The sequence below is a fragment of the Barbus barbus genome (genome assembly GCF_936440315.1).
Source record: "Barbus barbus genome assembly, chromosome: 48".
Taxonomy (NCBI): Eukaryota; Metazoa; Chordata; class Actinopteri; order Cypriniformes; family Cyprinidae; genus Barbus; species Barbus barbus.
In genome coordinates, this window is record NC_136726.1 from 10,236,013 (window position 1) to 10,251,842 (window position 15,830).

The 15,830-nt window shown below is 34.6% G+C and overlaps 1 protein-coding gene across 2 annotated transcripts; it reads right to left on the bottom strand.

Moving 5' to 3' along the window:
• Window positions 1-3,874: 3,874 nt before the first annotated feature.
• Window positions 3,875-15,551, bottom strand: hyal6 (hyaluronoglucosaminidase 6). 2 transcript variants are annotated; one of them, XM_079411379.1, is made up of 5 exons: window positions 15,370-15,551; window positions 10,108-10,300; window positions 9,263-10,027; window positions 7,149-7,238; window positions 3,875-6,278 (listed from the first exon to the last, which is right to left on the bottom strand). In XM_079411379.1, exons 2-5 carry the CDS (start codon window positions 10,255-10,257, stop codon window positions 5,826-5,828), a joined length of 1,458 nt encoding a protein of 485 aa, XP_079267505.1. In that variant the 5' UTR covers window positions 10,258-10,300; window positions 15,370-15,551; the 3' UTR covers window positions 3,875-5,825. The 2 variants fall into 2 exon arrangements, with proteins under 2 accessions (XP_079267505.1, XP_079267506.1); XM_079411380.1 differs by having other exon boundaries at window positions 5,616-6,278; window positions 10,108-10,456; window positions 15,366-15,538.
• Between the last annotated feature and the right edge of the window lie 279 nt (window positions 15,552-15,830).

Here is a 15,830-nt window from a genome sequence, read left to right on the forward strand (position 1 = left end):
TTAAAAGATTTGCTTCTGGTCTGTGACATCAGTGAGTTGTGGATTTGACAGACTGAAAATATCAGCATATCAGGCCTGTGTCAGACTGTTTGAAAATAATTCATCTCAAATTGCAGTGATTTTTTTTATTTTATTTTTTTTATATATAATTAAATGCAATTATATTCAATTATGTTGTAGAATTTACACTCTTAAAAAATGCTGGGTTATTTTTTTAACCCAAATGCTGGGTTCAGCCCGTTGGGTAATTTTATTGGGTTGCTTTTAATATTTTTACCCAGGTGCTGGATAGATTTTTTCTGTAACTAAGTTGCTGGGTCATTGTTAACGCTGGGTAATTTTTTTCTACCCAACCACTGGCTTGAGCCCGTCTCCGATGAAACGACCCAGCTACTGAGTTACAGTCAGAGCGCAGGCTTTTTGAGGCCTTTACAGGAGAGCGCTTCTCAGCGCCGCTCCCGCCGATTTGGTGCACTTCTTCAGTCAAAAAAAGATTTGTATACATTTTATTACATTTATGAAATCTTTACTGTGCTGTAAATTGTATTATTTTACACAACGGAACATGACCAGATGTCAGTCAGCAGCGTTAGCAGCGGGCATGATGAAAACGCCTTTTGCCTTGCATAACATAAATGGATTTTATTCATTATAATACTGAGTTTAATTTAATTTGATGTTAAAATATGTTCTCTAGCCTCAGTACTGTTTGTTTATGGGCAGGTTATGGAGTCAGTCACGGCATCTTTCAGCTACGAGTGAAACGTGAGGCGGCGGTCTTCAGAGTTATCCCGCGAACAGCAGCCCTGCACCGGGGCAGATTTCGGCGACACACCGGGACAAGAATTAGCACTATTTTGGTAAAAAGCGATTACAGAGATCAGTTGAATACACTTGCATTAAAATGCTACTTTAAATTGTTACATGTTTAATGTCTAAAATGCTTGTTAAACGAGTTTAAATGTATGTAATATTGTAAACTATGCTGTTCCCCCAAATAAATTAAATTTGTCTTGTATTTTGTCCATGTGTTATACTTAATAATAAATGTTCATCTTTTGATTATTGCTGTTGCCTCTAGTAATTCTCTGTGTGTGTTCCAGTCCATTTTAAGCCAGCAATATAATAATAAAAAAAAATAGATGACTTAAATAAAACAACCCAGCATGTTTGGTAAAAACAATTGACCCAGCGTTGGGTTGCCAAATAACACAAATTGGGTTGTTTTTAACCTTACATTTTTTTAGAGTGTACTTATTCCTATATTAACCTATTTTATTATCGATTATGTTTTATGCCCTAATCTACTGAATGTAAAAACCCAGTCTTAACATTTTATTTTAATTAAATAATTTATTAACTTTAAAATAATTGTAAATGAATAAACTGTCAATAAGATAATGAGCTTATACGCAATAAAGAGTACTTATACTTCTTAAAGAAAACGTACTTCTATGAATAAAAGCTATAATAGTTATTATGTACTATTATTATTATTGATATCACAGAAAGTATTGAGTAACAAAATCTTAACACTTTACCTGCATGATGAACTTTACCACTGATACATAGGTTTGGCTGTTGCAAAAATGAACGAAAACATACATTTAAAGTCTTTAAATTTACACTGACCCATTTTTACATAAACTAAGACATACAGTGGCTGTGGCAACCCATATCTAATGTAATACCTGTCAGTGGGTAAGATAAATGGACATGTGGCACATTTTAGCAACCCATAAGCTGGTATTAGTGGTGAGAGAGTGGGGTAATGTAGACTGGTAGTTTGTGGAGAAATTATGGAAAGGAAAGACAACATCACCAACAAAACCTTTTCCTTTCTGCTCTTATAGTGAGCTACTGATGATAACAGTACTTAAGACTCGCTCCTGTCCAGAAGACACTTTAAGGCATGAAATAATCAGTCAGTTAAGGTTATGGGAGGTACAAATATTTGAACTGAAGTTGAGTCCCTTTATTTACTATAGTACTGCAACAATACTATAGTACACTGATGGCATTAAATGGTAATACAATGGTAGTGAAATTAATGTACCATGATATTGACCAGAGTTAATATATAGTTAACTTAAAATTGAACTGAAACTAAAATTCAAACTATTAAAAAATGTGTAGCTTGAAATAAAGTATAAAAACTTATTTTAGCTAGTAGCCAAAGTACCATTTCTCATTTTAATTTAGTTTAACTTGATGTACTAAAATAACCTAAACTGAAATGTAAATGAATAAAAGCTACAGACATATAAAAAAAATACTAAAAACAAAACACAACAAAATTATTATAACTAAAGTTAAACTACTATTAAACTAATAACTACTATAATTCAAATGAAAACAAAATATAAAAACAATAAATTACATTTGTTTAAAAAAGTTATTAAAAATAATAATAAAAAAAATATTAAAAACTATAAAAGTATCTGAAAGTTACTCAAATAACACTGGTATTTTTTTTACTAAAATAACACTGCAGAATTTTTTTTTAAATACCTTGTCCAAAGAAACATTTAACCAAAGAAACAATTGTAGCACAGTATGTCTAAAAAGCATAGTAATGTCCAAAACAACATGTTTTGCTGGCATTATCATCCCATTATCTGTTGTTAGTGGTGTGCCTATGCTTTTTTTTTTTAAACCATGTCCCATGGGGTCATCGTCCCAAAATAATATGTTAGTTTTTGTTACTTTTATGCAAGTTGCATTGCAATTTCATTGTACAACCCTTAAAAAACAAGATATTGCTCAAATTTGATTCTTTTTTTTTTCTTTTTTTTCACATCAAATTCTGCACTACAAAAAAAACATGACTGATTTCAAAACATCTAGAAATGTTTTGCCCAAAATTATAACGTTGGTATTCCGAAGGCATGCTTAGCTAAACAATAAGCCTCGAGAAAATGTCTTAACGAATGGTTCGGTGTACATAAATCATAGAGGACACTTGCAGAATCTAATGTTAATAGGTATGAACGTATGACTCATTGGTCCATTAGTTCAACCACATTAATTTTTGCCGTTCCTCCAGTTAGAAATGTACCTCTGTACTTCATACTATACTTCTCCTTATTGCAGAAGACACAAATACCCACCCACTTGCCTAAACACACATACTGTACTGCTTTGATGTGGTCCCCATAGAGCACAAACTATGGAAAGGCACCGAATGAGCCCACTCTCTCGTATATACGGCTGTTTATTTTCCTCTTAACTTCCCGGCAAGGGGTCTGGAGGTGCTTGTGTTGGATTTGTCTGTCCCACCCAAAACTTCAGGAATTCCTCCATCTCAGGTTCCAGGTCTGTGTTTGTGAGTGTATCCTGGGCTCCAACCAACAGCTGTGAGGTGTGTCTCTGTTATGCATGACCTTGCTAGCCTAAAACCTTTCCTCACATTCCCGCTTCTTACGTGCGCAGCCATCCAGGTTCAACAAATAACATCAATGCGTATAAATATTCAAATCCAGCCATGTGTTTTATGTAAGATGCAGAATCCGTCTTGGAGTTGGATTGTGTTTGTTTTCGGTAAATGTTGATGTAAGATTAAATTAACTCTCTAAGTTCCATTAATAACGAAAAAATGAAAACTAATATCTTTACTGAATGTTTAGCTTATGTGCAAAGCAGAAACCCCCTCTTCCAGTTTTTTGTGACTCATTTTACCCCAGACTAAATCAACAATGGTCTACATGCACCACATTGTTTGCAAAAAAATACAGTTTTTTTATGTAATGTCGTAGCCAAAAATCGGACAAAGGAGTATTTTCTCCAACATCAGAACCTCAAATCCCTTAACAGATGATGGGTGATACAAAAAGAGATGTTATTTAGCTTATAATAAGCAGGAGTCTCCGTTTTCCCAGGCTTGGTAATTTATTGACAGTTTTTGGCTGACAAGCTGAATCACAATCTACAGCGCCTCAGTCTACACTGAGACATGTTGGTCAACCAGTTTTGCCTTATTACACCATGCTGTTATGTCTAATTTCTGAGGAAATAGTTGAGAATATTCACTTTGGTTTGGGTGGGGAAGGAACCATTTGGAGTCCTTTTTTATGAATCATGGTGTTTTTGTGCATATAATACTTAACTCTGAAAACCCAAGTGATAACATGAGTCTATTTATAACTTAAGATGGATTTATGTTTTAAACAAAATAAAAACGTATGCATTTATTGTACTCGTTTCTCACATGTAGAGGAGACCAATGCTAGTTGTCCCACTTTTCGCTCCATTGAATATTCTCATTTATTTTTGAAACTTGATTTCATTATAAATGCCTGCATGGTTACAAAATGTTATTGAACATTTACAAAAAGATTTATTAAACACTGCATGTTGACCTATAGTAAGGCATGTTGTCACACTATAAAGTGTAAGTTGTCACAATGAAACCTGCAAATGCAATAGCCTGTAATGGAAAAGTAATTCAATGTATTAGTTTCCTATTTATTTGAGCATATTTGTGAGTCTTTTTGAATGATACATTAAAAGAAATGTCTCCGTTGTTTGTGAGTCTTTTTGAATTTTTCAAAAAGGATTAACTAATAGGAGTAATTTGTTCATGAATCTAACTGCACTTATGCTGCTTGTTTTTGATTCACTAAAAATAACTGGTTTAAAAGTGTCATTTGTTCATGAATCGAAGCACTCTGGTTGCACCTCTATACTGCACATTTTTGATTCACTAAAAGGAAGCCGTTCAAAAGAGTCATTTGTTTTTGAATCAGAATTTACTTGTTGTGCTGTGGTTTTGATTCAGTAAAAAAAAATTGTTCATGAATTGAATCAAACTGGTTGTGCAATACTGTATTTTTGATTCACTAAGAGGAACCAGTTCAAAAGAGTCATTTGTTTATATATCACATACCATACTGGTTCTTCTGTATGTTTTTTTTTTTATTCCCTAAAAAAAAGAATTAAAGAGTTTTTCTGGTAACTGGTTTAAAATAGTCATTTGTTCATAAATCAAACCATACTGGTTGTGCTATACTGCATGTTTTTGATTCAATAAAAAGAACCAGTCCAAAAGAGTCGTTTGTTCATGATTCACACATCATACTGGGGTTTCTGTATGCTTTTGTTTCACTAAAAAGAAAAAGATTTAAAAGAGTAACTTGTTCTTGGAGCTACAGGTACACTGGTTATGCTTTATTTTTGATTAGCTAAAAATAACTTTTAAAAGAGCCATTTGGTCATGAATCAGAAAACACTGATTGTGCTGTAATGCTTTTTTGATTCATTAAAAAAACGTTCAAAAGAGTCATTTATTCGTGAATCACCCACCATACAGGTTGTCCTGTATGTTTTTGAATCACTAAAAATAAAAACATTTAAAGGAGCCATTGTTTATGAATGGAATTGCGGGTACACTGGTTACGATGTATGTTTTGATTTTTCAAAATAACTGATTTAAAAGAGTCACTTGTTCATGAATTGAAGCACACTGGTTGTGCGTGTTTTTGATTCAATGAAAGGAACCGGTTCAAAAGAGTCATTTGTTTATGAATCACATGCCATATTGCTTGTTCTATATTTTTTGATTTACTAAAAAAAAAATTGCAAGAGTGCTTGTATTATGAATTGGACTACATTGGTTGTGCTGTGTGATTGTCACCGGTCCGATCAGATCAATCCTTTATTTTAATAATCAACTTTTGCTCTAGATTTACATGAGTTGTTTAAAGGCAACATACAAAACCACTTCTAGCCTCAAAACTTTACACTCACTGAGATACAGCTACAACTAACTTTATTTCCTTGTCTTTTTATTTAACAGATCCAGTCCAACGTCCCATCTACCCTGTGCTTTACAGTATCAGACACTTAATAATGAGACACAGACCCAAGAACATGATGACAGACAGACAGGAGAAGTGAAGGGACAGGAGCGGCAGTAGTTCTCCCAGTACCCTGTCTCTCGGGTGGGACGGGACAGGCTCTGTTATCTGGGGCATCTCACAGTAAATGCCCGTCCAGCCCTGGTAACACTGACAGGTGAACTTGTGCTTCATGTCCAGGATATCGTGGTTGTTGAGGTGGCCGCTGACATGGAAGCGTGGTCCTTGGATGCCGTGGTTGAGGTGGATGTTGAAGAAGCGTGGGTTGAGGTGCAGGTAGGCCCCAGAGTCCAGGCTCTTGCGAACACATTTGCCGTTCTTCTTGCACAAGGCCTTGCTGCACAGCTTAGCAGCTGAAGTCACATTGATCACATAGTGACCCAGTGGACCGTCAATGTACTTCTTGACTGTCAAGCAGTTTCTCTGCACAAAGGCAAACACATATTAAAGCTATATATATATATATATATTTATTTATTTACTTATTTATTTATCGATAGCAGTTTATTGAGTGTATCAGTGCCATATTGTTACTGTTAACTAAAATTATTTAAAACATTTTTTGTTAATTGAAATAAAATAAAAAATCTAAATATTTGATAAAAAAAAAACTTTTCAAAATTAGAAAAGGTAGATCTAAAAATGAATGTTGCCTTCTGGCAACTTGCTTAAAATAAATGTAAGTACTAAAGCACTAATAAGTACTAAAATAAAAGTATCATTAAGATACTATGTTTAATATATTAATACCACCAGCTCAAGCAGAAGCTGATCCCTAAATGTGGTTGGTTATGGTTGCTAATATTAGCAAATTCAGCTAAAAAAAATGCAGCAAATCTAGTCAAGGAGATTTAATGAAGGATAATATTGTTAGTTAGCATAGAATTATTGATTCAGTGATTAAATGTGTTCTGTGTCTGATGTATATTACCATAGGTATGTTTTTTAAAACAAGAAATTCATACTTTTATTCAGCAAAGATGCATTAAATTGATCAAAATTTACACATAAATATGAAGCAGCACAGTTGTTTTTTTAACACTGATAATAATAAGAAATGGTTCAGTGAATCAGTATATTAGAATGATTTCTGAAGGATCATGTGACACTGAAGACTGGATTAATGATGCTGAAAATACAGCTTTGCATCACAGATATAAATTACATTTTGGAATATACTGAAATATAAAACAGTTATTTAACATTGTAATAATATTTCACAATATTGCTGTTTTTACCTTGAGCTTAAGAAACTTTCAAAAGAATTTGAACAGCACTGTAAGTAATGAGTACCTGAGATCTTGCATATTCGGATGAGCCCCACAGGACCACCCCAGCGGCCCCCAGTGCTGCGCTCTCTCCTATAGTGTGGACCAGGTCCCTCTGTTCAAAATTAATACAGTTTTTCTTTGTTAATGCAGAAAAGCAAGAGATCGAGTCATATAGTAGCAGGTCTGGAAAATAAATTTGTTACTAGTTTTGTTCAACACAAACATTGTATGTAGGGTTTAGCATTTGTATGTCAGCCATGAATGATACCTTAAATCATATGACTTACAGAGGAGAGGTGTGTAATCGCACATTTGATTTTCTCTGCTGGGAAGTGAAACAATACAGTAGACCTACATGTTTAATGTAAGGTCTGGAGCCTGTACTATCACAATGAACATATGGAAGCTATCGGTTGTAACCTAAACTGGTCATAATAAGTACATTACCTTGTGATGTACCTCGCTGTCTAGAAAGGCGGGTGGTCCCATCAAACTGAAAACACAACTGCAGACCTACTGCAGAGTTTGATTTGGAACATTCCACTCATAAAGAGGTGACAGATGAGTGTTTAAGCATATCTCTGGCATTTAAGATGCTGGGGAGGAGGGTGGTTTAGGGTGGGTCTGTCACTCAAGTATCTGACGAATGATTAAAACAATGTGTGTTTGACAGGTTCCTCTAGGTGGCTGGAAAGCATACAAAGAAGTAAGTTGGTACGGAATAAAGCAACTCAATACTTTCTCAGCAGTTATTAAAGGGATAGTTCACCTAAAAATGAAAATTCTGTCATAAATTACTCGCCCTCATGTCGTTCCAAAAGACCTTCGTTCATCATTGGAAGACAAATTAAGATATTTTTGATGAAATCCGAGAGCTTTCTGTCCCTGCATAGACAGCAAAGCAACTGACATGTTTGAGGCCCAGAAAAGTAGTAAGGATATTGCCAAAAAGGCCCATGTGGCATCAGTGGTTCAACTTTAATTTTATGAAGCTACGAGAATACTTTTTGCGTGCAAAGAAAACAAAAATAACAACTTTATTCAACTATTTCTTCTCTTCCGTGTCAGTCTTTGACATGCGTTCACGGCAGTACCATGCGCAAGAAATTATTGAATGAAGTTAATTAAATTATTTCATAAATTTTCTAATAAATAAAATTTCATTTAATTAAATTAGTTGAAATTACAGTTGAACCACTGATGTCACATGGACTATTTTAACAATGTCCTTACTACCTTTTTGGGCCTTGAACATGGCGGTTGCGTTGCAGTATACGCTATGTTTGTAGTCTTGTTATGCGTGTTTGTGGTTCTGATCGAATCCTTGTCCAACGCACAATGGGTTGTGGGCAATATTAGCCATTAGAGTATGTTTCTACTGGAAATAGTTAACAATTCAGGTATCTTTATAGTATGCGAATTGGGACGCAGCAATAATTGTATTAGTGTCCACACCAACACATGATAACATTGTGTTTATTATAAGCACACTGCAGTTTTGTATTCTGCTGCTTTAAATGCTCAAGCTCTTTAAAGCAGGATGGAGTCTGATTGGCTGTCAGTGTTTTTATCATTCATAAGATGGAAAAGTACTGTTAATTTACTGGATATTTTCCACCCCTTTGCAACCCTAATCAATAATATAATAAAAATAGTAATATTGTGAAATATGATTAAAAAAAATAAATCTATAAAAAATAAATAAAAAAGAAAAATCTATTTTACTATAATCCAAAATATAATTTATTCCTGTCATGTCAAAGTTAAATTTTACAGTTATCATTCATGATGTGAACGGGCCTTTATTCATGTGTAAGTTGATTTCCTTGAAAAGTACAAACACTGAGGCCCTGTGGTGTTTTGGGACGGGGCTACCGGTTTAACCGACCAGTGACAAACAAGGGAAATGTTTGGAGAAACCTGTTTGAAAATGATCATTGTTTTTGCTATTCTGTTTGTTGGCAGCAGTTTAACTTTTTCCCCTTTTTAAATGATAGAAAAGGCATAAAAAAGCAATTACAAGAAATCACGTTTTGGCTTATCAGAGCACATTTTTCAACTCCTATACAATAGTTCAAACTTAATTATTAAACTTTAACTTCTTATTCTTATTATTAAACTTTAAGTTCTATTCACCTCTGATAGGACAACAAATGTGTATGCATAGAAGGGCCTGGAATAGACAAAAACAGGCAGCGTATAGTCATTCCTAGCAATCGAGGCAATCCGCATGGCTTCCTTGACACGGTAGTGCACAAATTTAACAGTATTAGCTGAAGACTTGAGCTCATAGTCAAGGTAGATGGAAGGATAGAGAGCCGTACTCTCCTTCCACAGCCACATCAGGTGATCATTGCGCACATGCTCTACATTAGGACACTCTCCAGTGTAACGCAAAGGATGCTGCTTGTAGCCATAATTGTAACAGTCAGGAAACAGATAAAATCCCCACAGGCCATGTGGCCGTCGACTCTCGGCCAGACCCAGTGTTGAGTTCATGAATACTTGTCCGGCTCTCTCAAAGAGCTCCTTCGCTTCATTCTCCACCTTACTTTGTGGCCAACCAGGATGCAGTTTCCTAATAAGCTCCTTGGATTTGTTCCGATAGATGTCCTTCGAGCCCCAATTGCGAACCCACTGCGGTCGCCAGTTTTCCCAGTCAATGACACCAAGCCCGTGAAAGTCCTTGAAGGGTATGAGCTTGTCGATGTCGGCTCGAGCTTTGCTGAGGTGCTTGCTCAGGCTTTGGTTCTGAGGAAGGCCACCATTGATGGGAATCTCAGAGCTGGTGTAGTAAGGATAGTAACCCAGGTGACTGTGGTAAAAGATGGTCACGTTGGGGCCACTCAAGGTCTCATTGTGGTTTGCAACGATGTCGAAGACACTAAGGTCCAAATCCACCTGTTAAGAGACGGACAAGATGTTATCTCCATCATTTGGACCACACACAACATTTGCTAGATTATTGACACATGTTCAACCTTGAATCGAAGACGGCAGGATTCAGTAGGTGCGTTCCACACCACCACAAACGGCCGATGGGGTAACAAAGGCGTTCGGGCCTGCTTCAACTGAGCCCAAGCCACGAGTAATCCACACACTGCCACTGCCAGAAAGCCGATCAGCGCCATCACCGGAATGCCCTCATAGATCAATCAACCCACATGCCACAACCTGAAAAGAAACAAAATATGAAAAATCACATCGCTGTTGAAAAAATTATTGCATCATGAGGGTCATTTGGCAAGGAAAATCAAAGATGTGGTTGAGTGACAGACAAATGAGGTTCATTGAGCCGTGGTGCTCTAGATTCCACTGCACAATGATCCTCTGTACTGCCCCCAATTAACTGTCCCCTCATTTCAATGCTCATTCATGTAATTCCTGCATATAGGACTTGATTAGGTGACTATAATCTAGCAGAACTGGGAATGTTATATTATTTACTATTTACTAGTATTTAATAATATTATTATAACATTTTCAGTTTACGTTTTGATTTTTAGTAATCATTTGATGTGCTTTTGTCGTTTTTATTATTATTATTTTTTTTTTTTACTTTTTATATTTAGATTTAATTTATTCCAATTTTTGGTTCCAAACTTATTTAGGTTGTCCACATTTTTGTTGACATTTGTTGTTGACATTTTTTGGCACAAATATTTAAAATGGATAAAGTTGATTGATTTACTTGCACTGTGAGTAAATCTATTCCTTGGAAAACTATTGTTATATTGTATTGTATTGTTTTATATTATATTAGAATGTTTGAATGGCAATGTTGAAACTTTAACTTATAAATCATAATATAATAAATATTAACAGTAATATCAATTCACCATCTGAAGCGTTTCTTCTCCTCAGATATTTTTAATGGATAACATCTTCTCGTGGGTTTTTGGGAGTCTGTCTGAAAAAATAAAAGGGATAATGTAGCTTACAGTACATGTGGAAGATCTGCATTTCCGCTTCCAGTGAGATGACAGTGAAACTTGTCCATCTAACCAAGAGCAACAACGTGGTGAAGTCACCAAGTCTTTTCAAAAAACCACAACCATCTACAGTGCCCAACCACAAAAAAGACCCCCCAAAAATCTGTCTGAGACATACTGGCACTGCTTTCTCCTCAGACAGACAGTGCTCAAGGGACATGAGAACTAACTGCGTTTTCTTTGTCTTCTTTACCAAATGGACTGATTGAATCCAGATGGCAATGGAGCTGCACATCATGTTGTAGCATTGAACTTTTTTGCCTTTTTATTCATTTCAAGTTCATAGGGTTTTAAAAAAATGTGAAAAAAACGATATTTAGGATTTGTGCTTTATCCATTTTTAAATCCATTCTGCTATTATCCAACTGCTGAAACCTATTTATGCCTCCAGAGTAAAAAAATAATAATAATAAAATTAAAAAAACTGCAATATAATTCCTCTTAACTGTGACTCTATAACAAAAAATTCTGAATGTGTCTCATGTGGCTTTATATCACAAAATTTGACCCACAATCGCTATTTCTCGCATATCTCACAATGTAACTTTATATCTCAAATTTGAATTTGTTTCTCACAATTGTGACTTTGTATCTCAAAGTGTAACCTTGTAATCTTGTAATGACTTTTTCTCACAGTTGTAATATTAAAACTCCCAAATCTAACTGTATATTTAACAATTTAGCTTTATATCTCGTAATTATGAATTAGTTTTCTTGTAATTCTGAATTTATGCCCCACAATGACTTTATATGTTAAAATTTGACCTATCTTGTCATGACTGTATCTCATAATCGCTACTTTTACGACATTTTTCACAACAGCAATATTATACCTCTCAACTGTAACTTTATATCTTGCAATGTAACTTTGCCTTACAATTATAATGGTGACTTTATTGACTTTATATTTAAAAATGTTGACTTATCTCATAATTGTGATTTTATATCTCATGATAAATAATAATAAAATATCAGTTAAACCTCCCAAACATAACGTAAATCTTAAAATGTAACTTTGTATCTCACAATTATGATTTTGTTTCTGATAATTATGATATTCCACAGTGTGACTTTATATCTCACAATTTTACATCTCATAATGACTATATATCATAATCACTTTATTTTCAGCAGTTGCAATATTAAACCTAACAAATTTAACTTTATATCTCGCAATGGAACTTTATATCTCACAATTATACTTTTTTGTCTAATAATTATTTTATATTCCACAATGTGGCTTCATAGCTCAAATTTTAAATGTTTCTCATAATTGTGACTTTATATCTCAAAATCTGACTTGTCTCGTAATGACTATCTCATAAATGCTTCTTTATTTCTCAGTTGCAATATTGTACCTTCAAACTTGTATGTTGAAATGTAACTTTGTCTCGCAATTATTATTGTGACTTTATATCTCACAACTGGACTATAAATCTCAGAAATCTCACAACTACAAACATTCTTTACAATAGTGACTTTATTTCTCGCAATTGAGACTTTATTTGTTGCATTGTGGCTTAATATGTGGCACAATGTGTGTTTCTTATAACTACTTTTATTACTCCAAAGCAGTCCAAAGTAACTCTTCCAAAGTAACTCTTTTCAATATGAACAATGCTTGCAAAACCTCTTCTCCCTCTAACTCTATGATCAAACCAGAACATTTACTTCATACAGTGGTCAGCTGCAATCAGAAGGCCTCATGCTGCAAACCTCCGAATATTGTGTTCCCTAACTTGAAAAGTAACCTGGAAAAAAAATACATGTGGACCCAGACCTCTGCTAAACTTATAAACTCAGAAACATCATGCTGCATCTGATAATTGGGAAAAGTCTGTAACTGCATTGAGATTTTCCAAGATTATTCCCGTAAAGTTTGCAACCGAATAGTCTTGACGGTAACAAACCCTGGCGTACCTCTAAACATGAGCTTTTGCGTAAAATTCAGTGATGAAATGTCACAATTCTTTCCAAAACATTTCACAATGGCCTGTGTGGCCTATGAATTTGATATTTACAGCCTGTATGAGCATAAGTGTGTTTGTGATTATGTGCTAATGCTATAAATACGATTTACATATGGCGCATGGCTGATGTTGGATATGTTACATGGAGGTAAGAATGTACGACTGCCTTGCTTTGCCTCAACAAGGAAGAGAAGAAATAAGTCAGCAGTCATGAATCTTTTGCCTGCTGCAGTCTGTATATTGAAATATATGTGTGTGTATAACTGCGGTTGGTCCTTATGGAAAAGGGCTTGTAGACCAAGTCCAACATTAACATCTTCAAGCAAGGTGTTATCAAAATTTGGCTTTTCGTAGAATGACTACTATGGTACTTGTAATTGCAATTTTTTACCTCAAAACTATAACTTTATATCTTGCAATGTGGCTTTATATGTCACATTTCTGAATTTGTTTCTCATAATTGTGATTTCATATCCCATAATGTGACTTAATATCTCGAAATTTGACTTATTGTATCTAATAATGATTATATCTCTAAATCACTACTTTATTTCTCCCAATTGCAATTTTAAACCTCCTGACTGTAACTTTATACCTTGCAATGTGGCTTTATATTTAACAATTCTGAAATTGTGATTTTATATCTCAAAATTTTACTTATCTCATAATGACTTTATCTCTAAATCACAACTTTATTTCTCACAATTGCAATACCTTGCAATGTAGTTTTATATCTCACAATTCTGATTTAGTTTTTTCTCACAATTGTGACATTTTATTACAGAATTGTAACTTTATATCTCAAAATATGACTTATCTCATAATGACTATCTACAGTATCTCTGTATTCCTCACAATTGCAATACCTCAAAACTGGAACTTTATACCTTGCAATGTAGTTTTATATCTCACAATTCTGAGTTTATAATAATTGCGACTTTTTATTGCACAATTGTGATTTATATCTCAAAATATGACTTATCTCATAATGACTATCTACAGTATTTCTATATTCCTCACAATAGCAATACCTCAAAACTGGAACTTGTGACTTTTTTATCGCACAATTGTGATTTATCCCAAAAATGACTTATCTCATAATGACTATCTCTCAGTCAATAGTTTATTTCTCACAATTGCCATACATCAAAACTATAACTTTATATCTTGGAATGTAGTTTTATCGCACAATTCTGAGTTTGTTTTTATAATTGTGACTTTTTATTGCACAATTGTGATTTATATCTCAAAATATGACTTATCTCATAATGACTATATCTCTGTCACTGGTTTATTTCTCACAATTGCCATACAACAAAACTATAACTTTATATCTTGCAATGTTGTTTTATATCTCACAATTCTGAGTTTGTTTTTAATAATTGTGACTTTTTATTGCACAATTGTGATTTTATATCTCAAAATTTGACTTCTCATAATGACTATATCTCTCAGTCACTCCTCACAATTGCAATGCTTCAAAACTGTAGCTTACAATGTGGCTTTATATTTCCAATTTTTTTCCCCACATGATTGTGATTTTCTCATAGTTGTGGTTTTGTGGCGAAAAGTTGTACAGTTTCTCCACAAGACAATGCAAAGAAGTTTATTTTGGACCCTTTCTGTAGTGCGTTTGTATTTCTGTGCTGCAAATATGTTCCCATGAGTCATGTCTGAATGACCTGCAGTGTCCCATAGATATTTACAGCGCTTTATGTGCTTTGTCTGGACGCACTACATGCCGGTGGGAGTTTGTTTATGTGCTGTCGCTCTATAGTTGGATGGTTCCCATGAAGCAGGTTGTCCTCATAAAGAATACACTAGTGTTGCCGAGGGAAGCAGCTATTGAAAGCCTCTCAAGTCCATCCGCCGTGAACTTGTCTCTAGTCCAGTCCTAATTAGGAGGAACTTGCTCTACACACACACTTTACCACCAAAAAGCTCTTTTCACTAGCCTTGAACATGTTATTATTTAGTCCACAACAAATAAATGATTTCCTTATTAACATGCGCCAGGTCATTTCCTTTGTGAAGACTTCCCATCAAATGGTATGGTGACATAATGTTTAATTTGTGAAAATTATTGTATTTTAAGCCAATTAAGGATCCACGGTATTTAAGTATCATGTCACACAAGTTTTATAAAACGCATCAATATCAGCCAGATATCTGCTTTGTGGCTTTGAATCCTATATTTTTTCACTGAGTTTTGAAAACTTCATTGAAAACATGATAAAGACAGATTCTTGTCTTTTGATTTGGATAAACACTTTGCACTAACCTCTCAAGTCTGTTTTCAAAGACGAGATTTCCTCAGCAGCCGCCGGTTCCAGCACCGCTCAGCATATCCGGTCTAATTATCTTGTCTTTGTATTGAATATCCAGCTGAGGCGTTTTGTTTTATTGTGCTATATGTGTTCAGAGATATCACAGTTATCAGGGTCTGCTGTGCGGTTGTTGAGTGGCATTGGCATTGGCACACTCTTGCATTGTTAATTGATTTGGCTCCTCCTCGTCAAGCTCCCAGATGAACTGCAATTAGTGATCACCGACATGCCAAAGCAGTCTGTGTCGCTCCAGAACTACAATAATTCTGAGTGATCTGTGGCCTGATTATAATGAAATGCTTTGGCTTTTGTTGTTTTGAGACTTCATGTTCGTTTATACGGCTTGATTATATGGGTCAATGATGTATAAGTTTGTAAATTAGGAGAAAAGAAACGTCAAGTTGTTTGAAATGTA

What these genes read in the sequence shown, in the direction of transcription:
- hyal6 (XM_079411379.1), bottom strand. Translation starts at nt 10,257, where the DNA reads ATGGCGCTGATCGGCTTTCTGGCAGTGGCAGTGTGTGGATTACTCGTG. An exon ending in CATTTGTTGTCCTATCAGAG is followed by an intron (nt 7,239 to 9,262) that starts GTGAATAGAACT and finishes AATTTTGAACAG; the next exon opens with AGGGACCTGGTCCACACTAT. An exon ending in CCGAATATGCAAGATCTCAG is followed by an intron (nt 6,279 to 7,148) that starts GTACTCATTACT and finishes GCCTTTGTGCAG; the next exon opens with AGAAACTGCTTGACAGTCAA.